General features: G+C 42.0%; 1 protein-coding gene across 1 annotated transcript; it reads left to right on the top strand.

Moving 5' to 3' along the window:
• Nucleotides 1-245: 245 nt before the first annotated feature.
• On the top strand, nucleotides 246-15,617 carry LOC308144213 (enoyl-CoA hydratase EchA19; the record flags this gene model as incomplete). Its single annotated transcript, XM_080515269.1, is given in 9 exon segments — nucleotides 246-359; nucleotides 361-390; nucleotides 3,330-3,452; nucleotides 4,068-4,130; nucleotides 4,132-4,191; nucleotides 4,193-4,214; nucleotides 13,272-13,421; nucleotides 14,893-15,008; nucleotides 15,513-15,617. Coding segments are annotated over 9 exon segments (783 nt in total).
• Nucleotides 15,618-16,383: the final 766 nt, after the last annotated feature.

The raw sequence follows: 16,383 nt of genomic DNA, 5'->3' as shown, positions 1-16,383 counted from the left end.
TGAAGTTTAATCTCCATTTTTCCCTGCTAAACAAAAAACAACAAAACAAGACATCAGTCCAGACAATCTCCCTCATTGTGTCATTCCGTCTTGTCTTGAAGGATTCTATCCAAATAAGTTGATTTAGGGCCACTGTTTGTTGCCATTTAGCGTGAGGTTTCATCTCAGTGTCTCTTCCCGAGTGTCTTGGTCCACACCGACTTCCCCTTGGTGCGTCTCGCTCTGTCATTAGCTGGAGGTCAGACATGTGGTCTCTTGTCGGGAGGGGATCCGTGGTCGCTGAGGCGATAAACCGTCCCGAGGTGCGTAATGCGGTGAACCAGGAGACAGCGCGGCGTCTGCCGGAGGAGCTGGAGGCCTTTTGACACTGACCCGGACCTCAGTGTTGCCGTGCTCCAACTGGGAGAGGCGAGAGATTTGAACGACTCTAACGTCGTTTAGGCGTGAGGTGACGAGTCGTTCGTCTTTGTGTTTACGACGTGAGATTTGAGGGCTGCGGGTCGTGAACAAACCAAAGAAGAAATGATCCCTCGTGTGCTTCGCAGAGCTGGAAACGGAACAAAACAGCAACAAGCAACCATCAAATGATGATTGTGTCGCGTCACACGGTCTGGTTTTAGAACTGCAATCGTAACGATTCAGTGAAACAACGGAACAAAACTGGAATCGGACCCAGAATTTATTATATGTTATTTTACAGCTGATTTAAAGCAGGTGGTTCCAAAAACTGAAATGAATACATACAAACCATTGCAAAATGAGATTATGTTTTTAAGAAAATCCAATACGGAGTTAAAGGTCTTTTTGACTGCATTCATCTCAAAATGCAGCAAAATTACGGAAGAATCTCACTTTTTGCACAATTTAGAATTGTAGAGTGTCGAGGTTCACTATTGCTAATAGTTTCTAATACTATCCTCCAAACACACTTCCTTAAATGTCAAATTATATATATTTTTTTGTTAGACTAAAAGAGATTTGAAATCTGTGGATTTTTAAAGTACTTTCAAGGTTCAGTCCAGGATGTGGCAAAACATATGCTTAAAAAAACAAATATGGGCAAAGTGATTAAAGACACGTTACTGGTTAAAGTCATCATCCAGGTTAAAAAAATCTCTTTCGCAACTCCAAAGTTTAAGAACTCGGTCCGCTATGGAAAGTCATGGGTTTCCCCCTGAAGCATTTATTTTATTCCAACTTGCTGAGCCTTTTCTTCCTGACCTCAAGTACTCTGACCACCTTCTCTCAATCACCTCCTTCCTCTTCCACTCCTGTGTTCTTTTTTTTTTCTTCTTCTTCTTTCCCCTCGTCAGATCGCACCGAAGTGCTGAGGTGACCAGACAAGAACACACAGTAAAAACACACACACCTGCAAGGTGGCCTGCACTGTGTCAACCCGGGGATCAGGCCGCGGCTCCTAATGCTTCTAAAAATAATCAGCGAACTCCTTCCCTCAGTGGAAATAATGTCTTCAGCCTGGATCGACCTGTCTGCTGTATAAAAGTTCAGCCTGGCATCCAAGTATATCCTCCAAGTCTATACTTTAGAGGTTGGAGCCTCTCCAGATGATGCTTCTGGTCTCAGTTGCCAACTGAAAACAGTGTGTGTTGGGGAGTAATTAGCCTCCGTTGAATTGGTTAGCAATTAGCAGCACGGTAGGCAGTTTTGAGCGAAAGAGGCTCGTCTGCGATTCCCACAACGTCCGTAATGTGATTTTAATCATTCCGCAGCGCAGTCTTGTCAGCGGGGGCGTTCGCCGTTGCCGAAACGAGACGACGGGCGACCTTCGGCGGGCAGGTTTTGCCTCGTTTTTTTGGGGGGGGACGTTTCTGCCAACATAAGGAATCCATTTCGTTCAAATTAACACCGACACAATCGCTCTCCGTGCTCTCATTTTTCAGTGTCAGTGTGTTTTTTTTTTTTTCTTTTCCCCAGCTTATGAAATTAAGAGTAATTGCTTTCAGCAGGTTTTGAATATGCCGGGGCAGATCTGGAGAGTTTTGGCATTCAGGTTTCTTGGGGTGTTTGTGTTCAGGTACGATGGAGATATCAGGCCAGCTGGGTGGCTGCACGCACATGTTCCGCTCAGTGGAGTGGAAAACACATAACGCATAATAAGACATGATGTTTTCACTGCTGGAGTGTGAGGCGTCAAGGGAATTTAATCAAATTAAAACATTTGTTAACCGACACAAACATGTAACGTCAGCCTTGGTGGTAATTTGTACCGGTTTTTTGTTTCATTATTAATTTTTATTAAAGTAGACAGTTCAATTATATTTCAATTTTTTTTTTTTTTTTTAACTAAATGTAAGAAACTAAGGTGGAATTCAAACATGAATAACATGCGCATACTTTGATCTTTCCCCCTAATGGCTATATCAAAAGAGAAATAATGTTTTCATCAGATTCCTTCATTCACAAGAAACTAAAAAACTTTTCAGTAGTCAAGAAAAAACACATTTTTACAAATAATAATTTGACACAAACTCACTTTGGCTATGTGGTTTTCATGTTAATAGCAATTTTCTTTCACATTGATATTTCTTTCAGTTTGAATTGGCAGAGCTTGCATACACAATGCCTGCTTTTTAAATTACTGAGTAATTAGAGTTTATAGATAAATGACTATAAACTCCAGTTGAGATAAACCTTTTGTCTGTATGGACTTATTTTGACCTGACTTTAGACCTTCCAGTCACGTTCCTAATGTTGGTTTATTTGCTTTTATTAGTATAAATATGCTGAAATCTCTTCTCAAAATTCAGAAATGCATCAGAAATACATTTTCACGAAGCTTGTACAACTTCCACTAATTCCCTCTTACAAGGACAAATCAGTTTAAACGGCTCAGCGCCCATAAACAGCAGGACACACTATTCTTTCTATAATTGCCACGTTAAACTTGCAGCTGTAATCAAAGCTTCCAGTGTTCATTACAATCATTTTCATTACTGCTACATTACAGAGAAAGAAGGTGGGTTTTTTTCAATTTTTAATGACTCCCTGCCTGCGTCTGTGACGTAATGCGATACGGCCTCTTGAGTAATGTTGTAATCGCAACATAATTCTAAGGAAAGGGGACCGTGGTTGTAATGTGTTACTCCTCCATTAATGAGAAGATGGTGTATATGTGAGCACATGCGCGATCTGTGCCGCCGCGTTGCATTATGGGAGAGAGGCGTTTGTGTGCCAGCTCGGCCGGAGTCAGCCTTTCTGTCCAAATTGCAGCCCTCAGACTCCCAAAACTCAACTTGGTTTTTTTTGTTGCTTTTTTTTCATCATTTTCCCTTCCTTCTCCGACTTTCCAGCTGCCATGCTTTGTAATTTTGTGGTCTCTTCCAGGAGGGAATTTCTGTGCCGGTTATGATCTGAAGGAGCTGGCCAATCACCCCCCCACCCCCCCCCCCCCAAAATTAGAGCAAGATGTCACGAAAGGTCCTGGTCCAATGGTGAGCGACGCTTGGGGTTGTGTGTGTGTGCGTACGTATATACGATGTGAGAGTTATACCTAGAGATTTCCTCAAGAAGCGCAAACGGCTTTCCGTGAAAATGTGGTGATTGTGTGTGTTTTTAGTCGTTTGGGAAATGCAGGTAGTTTGTGTGTCGTGTAGAAAGTCCTTGGTTTTGGCCCAGTCCTATCACTTGACAAAAGAGGCAGAATCATAACAGAAACCATGTAGTGTACACTATTTAAAAAAACAACCCTGCAACAACCCTGCAAGCCTCCATAAAATGTGTTTGGGTTGCGTGTTGAGTGTTTTGGATTGAGTGGACCTCCTGTGCAGAAAATTAGAGCATTGTGTCTCACACAGAAAACAGAGTGCCTCATTTGTTCGGCTGCAGCCAGAACTTGGCTCATTTGTTCCTCTTTTGTTTGACAGTTTGAGAAATGAATTAGGAAATGAAATCTGGAACAGACGCGCAGTCGATAAACCGTGAGAGTCGAAGCATGAAAAAGGACGCCGAGCGTCAAATTCGTGGATGTTCTTTTGTTAAAGGTCTGTTTTTCCTTTCCCCCGCTCGTTGTAGTCGTGCGGGACGTTTTGTTTGTTTTGTGTCCTTTGGGTCCGTCCCGTTTGCAGCTGTCGGAGCCGCCGATCGCGGCAGTGAGTGGGTTCGCGGTGGCGGGGCGGCCTGGAGCTGGCTCTGCCGGCTGACCTCAGGGTGGTGGAGGAGAGCGCCGTCATGGGGGGTGTTCTGCCGTCGCTTCGGTACGTCTTCCCACCTGCTCGTCTCTCCAAACTCGTTTGGTTTCGTCGAGCTTGACATTGTTTCCTTATCAATAAGTATTAATTGGCTTTAGGCATTGGCTGCAAGTCCGTCCAAGAACGTCTCAAATACAAAACTGGACAAAGTTTTCACAAAGGGACACATTAAACATATTAAACAATGCTGCTCTCCCTAGATGTGGTTCGATTGCAAAGTTCAATGGACATTAAACGGTCAGTGAGAAACAAAAATGTATATGTGATATTTGATTCCTGCGATGTTGATCCGACCCCATTTCATAACCATCTGATGTTGAAAACAACAGGAAAGCCAACAGTGGATCTTTTTTTTTTTTTTTTTTTTTAAAGCGCCACGGTTTGATTCCTCACATGTTGAAGTCTGGATGAAGACACGGAACCTTGCATCGCTTCAAATGGAGGTTTAGCACCCCGCACAGCCGCCGAGGTCATCGATGTGCGTTTGCGATTGTGATTGTGATTACTGAAGTAGTGAAAAAAACCCATTCATCATTTTATTTGCAACACATTACTTCAAGAGTGCAACATATTTTGTTCCTTTGTGGTCATTGATAGAAGAAGGTCTTGAGTTTTAAGTCATAAAACACTTTATTTTTGAGTGATACACACTACTATTTCTAATCCAGCCTGGCCTCTTTTTGCTGAAAGCAAAAGGAAAAGCTGATAAAACACATCTTTCTATTCACTTCTTTTCTAATTTGTTGTCCCCCTCTTTCCCTCTCTTTATCTATGAGTGAAGATGAAGCTAAATATATAATTAAAAACATTTTTTATCACTTTTTCTTTGAATCCAAGCATACGTCATCCGTCTCCTCACGCCAGGGAAGTTTCCGCTGTTTCAATTTTTTTTTTTTCAAACCGTGTTGCTCTGTCCTCCTTTATCACCCCAGCCTCCTCCTGTTTGTATGCGAGGAGGGCGTGGCGTTGCGATAGCGCTGCTGTCCGTGACCTTTCGGCCTCACGGCTGTCGTCTGCTGGGGCAGTCTTGATAAAGTACAAGAGGAAACGACCAACTGCCAGGTTTCCACCGCAGGCCCAAACAGGGCTCACGTATTATTTATGTCACAACTATTTCCTCATAAACAACATTTTCCCTTTTCGGCGTCTCACAGCTCACTGGCACCGTTTGCCCGCTGACTGGGCTACTTTTTTTTTTTTTTTTTTTTTTAAATGATCGGCCGGTACTTTAGGGTTTCGGCTGTAAACACTTCCAAGTGAATCCTGATCCCAGAAAGTCATGGTTTGCGCTCTCGATATGAAAGTGGCTCCTGTCGGACCACTGCAGCATCTCCTTTACAGCTGTCAGTCCTTGAGTCATGCTGAGGAAAGGCTTAAAATACAACCGTGGTGTTTATAAATACAGTCGTCGTGCTATAATTTACTGGAAGTACCAGATTTAGAGCGCAAGCGTACACGGCTTATCATCTCAGACCTACAATTTAACAGGCGAGCATCCTGTCAGTGTCCTCTTACCTGACTCCTTGTCCTCACAGATGGACCGCGGACGTCCCCACTGCATGCTTCACTTTCTGTCTCGCTTCTTATTTAAGAAGCCGCCCCAAGTGTTTCCTTGTTTTTCTGTATAAAGTAGAATCCAGAAGAAAGACATTGCCCTTCTAGTGGATTTTTGTGAAAGAATATATATATATTGTTCCTGGACTTTAAGTCATGAAGAACAATAACTTTTCAGATCTTGAATAATCAGAAATAGTATCTTTTTAAAATAATTTTCAGGGCAAACTCAGAGTGAGCGCACACTTTTTGCAGCCTGATTCTTCTTGTTACCAGTTGCTTGCTATTACCCGATGCAGTTAGCATTTTTCTAATGAACAGATTCAGCAAGTATTTAATATAAAACATTGATTTCAAGCTAAAATCACACTTTCCACCATCGGTTACCTGATTGTCAGTGATATGAAATGACATGTTATGTCTTTTCATCCCCCCAAAAGCTTTGAGATTAAGGAGGAAAATACAGATTAAAGGAAATGCCTGAGTTTGTTTTTTTCAATTGTGGATTTTGAGCACGACTGTGAATGTAAACGGACAAAGTCTCCCAAACAAACAGAGAAGTCTTCAGCCTGCGGGTTAAACTAGCTTGCATCTAACGTATCGCTGCAAGCTCTGTTAGGCCTCCTTTAATGAGCTTCACTGTGGCTTTGACACATTAAACTACACATTTCCTCCCTGTAATTAATTCCCAGCATCTTGATTGGTTGTTTGTCAACACGTTGAGCTGTTTCCTCCAAAAACCACTGTGGGACCGTGGCAGTAGAAACGCGAGTTGGATGTGGCTGGAGAAGACTTTGTGTTTAAGCAGCTAATTGAATGAGATGTACGTTTACAGTGTGTAAAACCCGGTGCCACATGCATCTGAAGCCATTTCAGTTCGGAAACTTTAAACAATCGAAAAAAAACCAAACTTCCACTGCCTTTTACATCAAAAGTAGTGCCTCTCAGTGGGACGTGGAGTTTATTTAAAGATCCTGTGTTTCTCTGAGACGATTTCCTTTTAATGGTTGAATTCTGTAACCGTTTTTTTGGGGTCGGGCGCAGATGGCAGCAGGCGAAGGGAATCCCTGGTGGCTTTGGAGTTGAAAAAAACCCCCCTGAGAGGCTCGCAGTGTCGCTCTGATGTGGGCCAATGGCTACCGCAACGATCTGACAGTTTTCTGGCATCTGATTGGCTGTCGAAACCTGTGGCTTCCTGTCTGGGGCCCCTCTGCCTCACCGAGGAGGAAATGAGAAGGAGGAGATGGTTGCGTCACAGGAATCTGGTATTAGTGTCGTCTGCTGCTCTTTGAGTTTTCAGACCTGAATAAAACTAAATATCACAGCACTTACCTAATTTACCGATGTTATTTTGGTTATAGAAGAACATCACAAAGCCAAAAAAAAAACTTTGGCAAAGGGAAAGGAAAGTTAAAATACTCCCGTCATATATAGAGATCCTAAATAAAGGATGTTCTGCATAATGACAGACGCATTACTTTAAATATTATTGTTCCTCCTCCTCCATTTCCCACATTTAAGTTGAATTTTAGGAGCTGCTCGACTCCGAATGAGTCAGAGAGATGGGAGACTGTAAAAAAAGAAGACGCACACTGTTGACTTTAAGTAAAACCGCGGTCCAGAAGCTGACATAAAGTCGTCCAAATCAAACAGCTGCTCAGTGCGTTTGACTCTTGAGTGACATTGTCCAGTGTTTCCATCACATGACCTCAAAATCCGGCGCTCCCGTGAAACTGCAGACTTTTTTTTTCCAAGTTTCAAATGAACGGGCAGTTCTTCTGATGAAAGAAAACAAGCAACAGAACAAGTGAATAACTTGATACAGGCCCTGATAGATTCATTCAGTTCAAAGGCTCCTCTCTTCCTGGCGTGTCCCAGGTAGACGCTCGTCAGGTTTGACGGCCCGATGCACTTTTTAGGAGCCACTCACATTTGCGTGGTTCAAGGCCTCACTTGCAGCCATGGTGGTCTTGTAAAATAGCAGTCGACAAACTAAGGAAGACCGAGGCCTGGTATTAAACCATGCGAGCCACTCATCTGACCCAACCCTACCGAGCTTCCCGGTGAGCGTTTCAAAGCGGGCTTCCGATTGAAGGTCTGCTTGATTTGACCACGTGTCCATTTAGTCTGGGGGTTATCCGGAAGTCGTTAATCCACATCAAACTTAATCGCATTACCCCTCATGGGAGGCCATTGTAGTGGGGCTTGCTTTGATGTGGCAAAGGACGCCAGCAGCACCGGGAGCGAACCAAGAATAGCCGAGTGTGTCACGTTTCACACTGCTCCGCGTTAATCGGACCTCCCGTCTCCGGTCAGTGGATGTGGTCCCAACGTTATGATTACTGATAACAGGGTAGATGCGTCTGGGGTTATTTAATGAGCTTGAACCCTTTAACAAAGAGGACGGTGCCTCACGCGCCTCAGCAATCATCTTTCACGCGACTGGGAGCAATCTAATCGAATGAGACGTATTAAAATCTGGGGATTGTTTCAGAATTTTATTCAGATTTGTCTTTTAAAATTGGCACTATAAGTAATCTATTGGAACAAACCTTCATATTTCTTCATACTAGTAAGTTACAATCTGAATCCTGTTGAAAAATATTTCATAGCTGAAGAAGAAAAGTTTGATCCAGGACTCAACTTTTAGGAAAATACCAAACTACCAAAAGTAGGACCAGAGGTGATTAAGGTTTTATACTGCAATTAATCTGTTACATTCAGTGTTGTTTTGATGGGATTGCATTAATTTCTTATGACACATTTTCTATAATAATGATTATTTACTACAAATAGTTATGAACTTCACAGCTTTCATTTTTTGAGATTCCTGCGAAAACCTGAGGAAATAAGGTATTCACTTATAAAATCTCCACACACATACACATGCTACAACTTTCAAGTCTAATTCAGAATTGTATGTATGTAGACTGGTCTTAAGACAAATGTGTATGTTTTTGTATAATGGATAGTTAAGATATTCTAAATAACTTATAAGAGAAGGTTTTTACTTCATTATTTTAATGATGACCAGAGAATTTCTTTTTCTTTTATTTGGGACCAAATTGTGAGTAATATGGGCTCAAGGTCTTTTTATTCATAACTTGTCTGGAAGTGGCTGGTGGTGGTGGTGGAAGCTGTGGGGCAAATGGATATCCAGGTTATTTTCTTGCCATACTGCAACCATGACCCCCTATGGACTGAACGTGAAAGGATGGACCTTTAATGATCTTTTTTTTTTTTGTGACACAGCCTAACATGAAGTGTACAAAGATTCGTCTTGCTCTCAGAATTCTCCTACATCCGAATACGTCAATCAGATAAGCGATGAATAACCTTGTGATGCAGGAAGAAGGCCATTTAAATTTTTTTTTTTTTTTTAACATTTGGTTAATAAACAAAGGGAGCTGCTGACTCATGATGATGACTCCTGGTGATAACTAAGCTCTAGTCTTGATAAAAGACTGCAAAACTCAAGGGCGATCTTTCCAAACATTTAGCTCAGTACTGAGAACCAAAGATTTAGTTTCACAGATAATCTGTTGTCCGGATCGTCACCACATATTTTCTTCTGTCAGGCTCTTTAAAAAGCCAGATGCACCTTCAGAGTTAAAACAACTTCAAGGAGGAGCTGCCAACCTCTCAGGTCCTATTCATGTGGGACAAAGCACAGCTCTGTCAAACAGGACACATCAGAGACGGGAGAGACGAGGGTGAGGGGTGGAGGTGCTGGAGACGGGAGCTGTGGATAAGAGGGGAGATCCTTCCGGTCGCTGATAGCAGTGGTGCCAAAGTGGGCAACAAAGGCAGACACACTGGAGGTCAGCCTGGCTCTTTATCTGTTCCCCTTTAAGTCGGGCTCTGTCGTCTTCTGTCTCATTTCATCTCGGTGGGCTGCTCGTTGTATCTCCGTCACTCCATTCACTTCCTGTTTCTGCCTCCGCCTGTAATTGAGGGTTGAAGGGCCCAACAGCGCATCTACATAAACTCTGACACCTCAGGAAGCGGTGACAATGGCACCTGCATGGCTCATTTTAATCCACTGGAATAGATGTAGACGTAGTAAAGAAATGCTTCAGTCAAGCATCTGGAAATCTGTTTAATGTAATGAGGCAACATGAAGCCCTTCTGGAAGGACTTTTTTGGTTGCTCTTGTCGATGATAGATTTTTTTCCCCGCGTTACTCTTGCCTGTTCTGTTTAAATAAGCTTTTACCTTGTTTTCGTCTCATTACTTCTGTCATCCATGAAATGCTGATGAGTAAGAACATCCCCGGCCTTTTAGTCCAGTGGTGTCAACACTCAGCTCTAAGGCCAAAACAAGACCGTTCAGTCTCGCCAGGATATATTTTCAAAAAAACATTTATGCTAAATGCTGCATGATGTTGGAAAAGATAGGCTTCACATTTTTGATATTTCATTGTTGTAGAAGCTGCAGTTATTTCTATTTAAAATATTCACTTTGTTAAGGTAAATAAAATAATTTAATGTAAATGTTTAAAAAAATACAGTTTGATTACAGTATTAGTTTTTATCTACATTTTATTACATTAGAATTTCTTTTTTTTTTTAGGTCAATTTGGGGTTTATATGGCCCCTGGATTAAAATGAGTTTATACCCTTGTTGTTTGGGCTTTTGGTGTGGTGTGTGCATGTAATATATAGTAATGTAACTGTTAATAGTAGCAGTTACTTCAACACTACTCAGTAATATGAAGGGACGCATAACCACAAGCTTTCAAATCACCTTTCAGAGTGAGGTTCTGAACAAGATATTAAAGAAAGATGTTGCTGGTGACAAAAAAATGGCAGAAGGAAAGATTGCTCATTTCTGGGAATTTCATAATTCATCCCACATGGGCCAAATCAATCATCACATCATATCATTTTTAAATAAAAAAACAGTGCAATACAACGCCACACACTGGAATTCTAACACAATAAGCAAACAAAATGTAGAGTCTTCATCTGAAAAATGTAGATATTAACACTATCCTCAGTGGGTGGACACTTCACATCTGTTGAGCGATCCTGCCGTTCATATAATTGTTTGAATGTGGCTTTGCCCTGAAAAGAATTTGAGCACTCCTGGTTCATAAAGTAACCGAGTGAGCAAAGAAAAGGAGCAGAAACCACAAGGCAGTTTGCGTGTGAATGTCCTCGCTCGTGCGAGTGCATGTGGTACGAAGCAGAACCCCGACTGAAAACTCTGCTGGTTGTTATCTCAGTCAATATTGTAAAAAGTCCTTGAATCCTTCACTCGGAACGCACACCTGTGCTGCGGGGAGCCGTGCGACTTCTTCATGTACGGGGCCGCAAGAAAAGGAATTCATGTGTCATTTCTATTGCATTTTGATCGGCTCAAGGTGTCCGACCTTGGAGCGTGCCATTTACGTTTTAGTGGAATACACTCCTGTAACGAGGGATGACTGAAAAATTGACTGAAATTGAGTATTTGCGGACAGAATGGAGCGCGCCCGTCCTTTACCTCCCACCCCCTCACGCCCAATCATCGACTTCACTCTGTCAGAGCAGCACATGTGCTGACTGTCTGAACCTGAGGCCGGCCCCCGGATTGGTCACACATGTATCAACGCTGGTATTCCATGTATTCCGGTTGAATTTATTTGAACGACAGGGAGAAATAGGCTTGCAGTGTATGAATGGAATCGCATTATTTCCATGGCTCCCCACAGAATGAGAGAGAGGGGGGGGGGGGGAGAGAGAGAGAGAATCAAATCCCCACAGCTAGCACGATGATTTGGGGTTATGAAAACATGTTCGACACATGTGCTCTCAATAAGGGGCGGTCAAATAGAATCAGTGACTTGGAGGAATTAGGGAGTTGGGATTGTGGTTGTGGAACCGAGGAGAACTGAACAGTAGGAAGTATGCCAGTTGCAGCTGGTGCTCTTTAGAAATTAGGAGCGATGCCAGAGGCTTACTGTACCTTGCAGTGTGCCCCCCCCCATCTCATGTTTTTCCCCTCTCTCGTGGACACGGTAATAATGCAAATGTGTCCAGTGAGACGACGCATGAGGAGGAGGCCGAGCTTTCAACGTTGAAGAGAGCAGAGTTACGGTTAAGGAGTGAAATTATTTCAAAACTTTGTTCCCCCTGACAGATGGAGCCTTATATTATTGTCACAGTCTTTCATGTATCTCCAATTTGTTTCTTCTGCTGTTTTCACACAGCTCTCGGGTGAAGTGAACGCATTACACGGCCACGGTGGCCCCCAACTTCTTCATGTTGCACACTTTAGCGGATACATTTTAAAAAGCGTGCAGGAGAACCGTGCAGTTGTTCTCACTAAAAGTGTACTGACTTTTTTTTTTTACCGGCAGACATACACTATATTGACAAAAGCATCTGCTCAGCTGTCCAAAAACATTAAATACAGGTGTTCCAATCACTTCTACAAACATTTGTGAAAGAATGCGTTGCTCTCAGGAGCTCAGTGAATTCCAGCGCGGTACAGTGATAGGATGCCACCTGTGCAGTAAGACCGAGCCGTGGAATTTCCTCGCCACTAAATATCCCACAATCAACTGTTAGTTGTACTATGTTGAAGTGTAAGCGTTTGGGAACAACAGCAACTCGGCCACAAACACACACACACACAGCCAGGGGTCAGCGGATCCCAAGGCGCACAGTGCGCAGAGGTCGCCAACGTTCTGCAGAGTCAACAGTTGTAGATCTCCGAACTTTCACGTGCTCTTCAGGGTTAGCTCCAGAATGTGTGGGCGGAGAGCTTCATGGAGGGTTTCCACAGCAGCACATCACCAAGTGCAATGCAAAGCATTGGTTGCAGTGGTGTAAAGCACACTGCTCCTGGAATTCCAGATCAGTGGCATGACCAGTCATGCTTTATTTTTTTATTTTTTGTCTGGCAATCTGATGAACAAGTCTGGGTTTGGTGGTTTCTTAGAGAACGGTACTTGTCCGACTGCGTTGTACTTAAAGTTTTGTGGAGGGGGATTGTTATGTGGGCTTGTGTAGTAGGAGTTGGGCTTCAGTGAAAGAAAATCCGAAAGCTTCAATATAGCAAGGCATTTTGGAGACGGTCCCTTCATGTTCCCATGTGACTCCACACCAGTGTACAAAACAAAATCCATAAAGACGTGGAGGATGAGCAACTCAACCTGATTGAACACCTTTGAGATGAATGAGATTGGAGACAGCGAGTGAAACCGTCTCTTCCCACATAACGTGTGAAAAGCCCTCCTAGAAGAGTTGAAGCTGTTATCACTGCAAAGGGTGGACCAACGTCATGTTAAATCCTGTGGTTTGAGAATAGTAGCTGCCCAAATACTCTGGTGTACATGATGTCTGCAATTGCTTTTCTGGTCTTAACTCAAATCACAAATCAAATAGAAGATGTTGACAGAATCACCAATGTTTGCGTGTTTTCTTTGATAAAAGCAATGAATAAATTACTCCATTACTCTCTGTGCTCTGTGTTAAAGGATTAGCCCTTTTTTTGCATTGTTGTGGGATATTTTGGATGCAGGTGTTCCCCTGGTAGGCGGAGGCACAGTGCGTCTGCCGCGTCTCATTGGACTGTCTCGAGCCCTGGATCTGATCCTGACTGGGCGTCCAGTTGGAGCACAAGAGGCTCTCGCACTTGGACTGGCCAATAGAGTTGTTCCGGATGGCCAAGGTGTCTCAGTTAGAGCTTGTTTTGATCAGTTTATTATCCTGATTTACGGCATGGTATCACTTACGTAATCGTAACATAAATGTTACCCATGAAATTACATTTACAGCCGGACTAATTCCTGGAAACAAGCCACTGGTTTGACTGTTTGGTTTTTATATAAGATTTTAACGAGCTATTTCCTCAACTAAAATAGGAAACATGTATTGAATTGATTGAGGCACTATTGAAATAGGCTTTTGTTGAAAATTGATGCATAAAGTATATGGACGCCCAATAAAACTTTGCTTTAAAGGGACTTTAGATTTTTTTTGGCAAGTCTTTTCATAATAAAATACACTCTTATTATATCTGATATCATATGTCTTGATAAATCATGTCTGTTAAGAATACTTTCCAACTGCTGGCCATATTGCAACACATTGATGATATATGTCGGCTGATCATCAGCTGAATATGAAATAAATCATTTGACTTTACCATTCACAGCTGTACATGTATAAGAGTGATTTACTAGAGTAACTGTGTGCATGATTTGCAAGTGGGTGGCAGCTGTAGAATAGTGTTCAATAACTACAATGTCTTCATTCGGTTTTAAAATATTACTTTAATCTTGGTTGAACGTTTAGATTTGTTGAGGGCCGCCATTATGAGCTATAGGCTTTGATTTAAAGATGTAAGCATGGCAACTGAATTGAACATAGAGCACAGCAGGAACTGTCAAGTCTTTATTCAACTTTAATTATTAATTGCTTCTATTTGTTATGGTTTTTTTTTTTTTAAATCAAAATCTGAATATTATCATGGTTTAAGGAGATCTCGGTGCAGCTTAAAAAAAAGAAAGGCATTGCTTGTGACATGTTAAACAAAGTTCAACAATATATACTGTAGCCTGGGACTCATTATCTGTCAGCACATATTTATTTTCTTGAACAAAGTCTCTCACAATAAACATCAATGTATGTTGAAAAACATGTTCCAATGACACCATTAACAATGTCGAGGTGAGTTGAGTATGAGGATCAGACTATGGGCACGTCTCAAAGGGGCATTTTCTGTGTTAGAATAACAAATTAATGTTTGCTTATCCTTAAATCCCCCCCAAAAGCCTCCCTATGTGTTCTTATGGCTCACCCGCTGACTCTCCTTCCTCCCTACACTGATGTGAGACGCTTTTTGGGAACGCTTCTTCACACACTTACTCTCCGGTAAAGGAGGAGAGAAGGACAATCGCTTAATGGCAGTTGTAAGATAAAAATGGAGGCGAAGAAGCTAGTTTCAGTGGGAGGACTGAATTCCACCAAGAAAACTAGCAGCAAAACACAACAGATCATTTCCAAAAGCGTTTTAAGACTGTGTCTGTGTGTGCTTGTGCCATGGTGTGTGTGTCCATTGTTATGAGTGGCAATTTTTGCTCCTGTAAGCAGACTGTGCATTCATTACGTGCTTTGCTGACTCCACGCTGTCGTCGCAGCTTCGCAGGCGGCTGTGGAGTTGGCAGAGCAGATCAGTTCCTTCCCTCAGCAGTGTCTGCGCGCTGACCGCTCCTCAGCCATTCACGGCTGCTACGACGCTTCATCTTTCACACAGGTACGACTTATGATGGGAAATGACGCTGTCATTTAATATGCATGCCAGGTTTTGATGTGCTTGTGTTGTGCCAAGTGCTCGAGGAGTGTCACAAAATGATTTAGGATTGTTATGACAGAATTTTTTTGTCATTTATGAACACGTGGAAAACCACAAAGTTCCAAGTAAGATGTCTTGGAAGAGAAACTGATTATTTCAACACATTTAACACAGCATCTTCTGTTTATCATGTTTTAAAAACTCCTCTAAAACTCCTAAAATTCAAATATAATTTTATAATTCCGATTGATCTATTAGCAAAGATTCCAAATGTATTTTTCCCTAATTGACTCTAAAGTTGTGACCCATTTGTTTGTATGTTATTTGTGTTCATTTTTGAAAGTTAAGAGCGTTATCCTTAAAAAAAAACAAAAAACAAACACTGTATGAAAGAGGATTTGTGGAGTGATGATAAGTATTTTGAGCTGAATTTTATTTGCTTTTAACATCTCTTGTCACACTAAGGCCATGCAGTATCAAGTCGACCACGGCGTTACCATCATTCAAGCAGAATCCATCCCTGGGGCAAACAAATTCAGTGCTGGAGTTGTAAGAGGAGGGAAATTCTGATAGAAATAGTCCAGCAGAGGCCTGTTGAATTTTGCTTTCAGGTGATCAAACACATCTTGCTGCAATAAAGTGCAAACTGGCTGTGTACAAATGAGAACAATTTGTATTTGTGACAATTTTTTTTTTTTACAAGAGAATACCAAATTCCTCACTTCTCTCAGTTCCTCAATTTATGAAGTTTATCCCACTAATTATTTATAGACTCTAAAGCCTGTTTTTTTTTACCCATTGATGAGCCCAAACTGTGATTTTTGATTTTTGATTTTTGATTTTTTGATTTTTTGATTTTTTGATTTTTGATTTTTGACTAACCATTATTGATTTTTTTGGGTGAAATAAACATAGCGGTTTTGTCGGAGAAAGAAAAGTGCACCTTTATTTGTCATGTACAACCATCAGCCATGTGAATTGTTGAACTACATTTTCAGGCTGAGGATTGCAGATTTGTTGTGAGCCGCGGCCACAAAACTACTCCCACCGCCTACGACTGAAACGACATCAAACGCAGCAAACCTGCAGGAGCTCGCCATTGTTCCTTTGACTGGGGGTGAAAAACACTTGATAACTGGGATAAGGCGTCTCGCTTGCACACACACACGAGCATGCATGTGCATGCGTGACAAGAGTAACCATAGCGACGTAATTATTGCAGAAAATTCTGCTCTTCTTGTCAGATGTGTGGCAGATGGAAGCATTCCTCCGGCCTGCGAGCGCGCTGCCCTTTAATTTGACGTGTTCAAGAGACGCATGTATTGTTAAATACAAA

The sequence above is a fragment of the Blennius ocellaris genome, assembly GCF_963422515.1.
Source record: "Blennius ocellaris genome assembly, chromosome: 19".
In the NCBI taxonomy this organism is placed as follows: Eukaryota; Metazoa; Chordata; class Actinopteri; order Blenniiformes; family Blenniidae; genus Blennius; species Blennius ocellaris.
The sequence above is the reverse complement of the archived record's forward strand: the minus strand, read 5'-3'. Positions and strand labels throughout refer to the sequence as shown.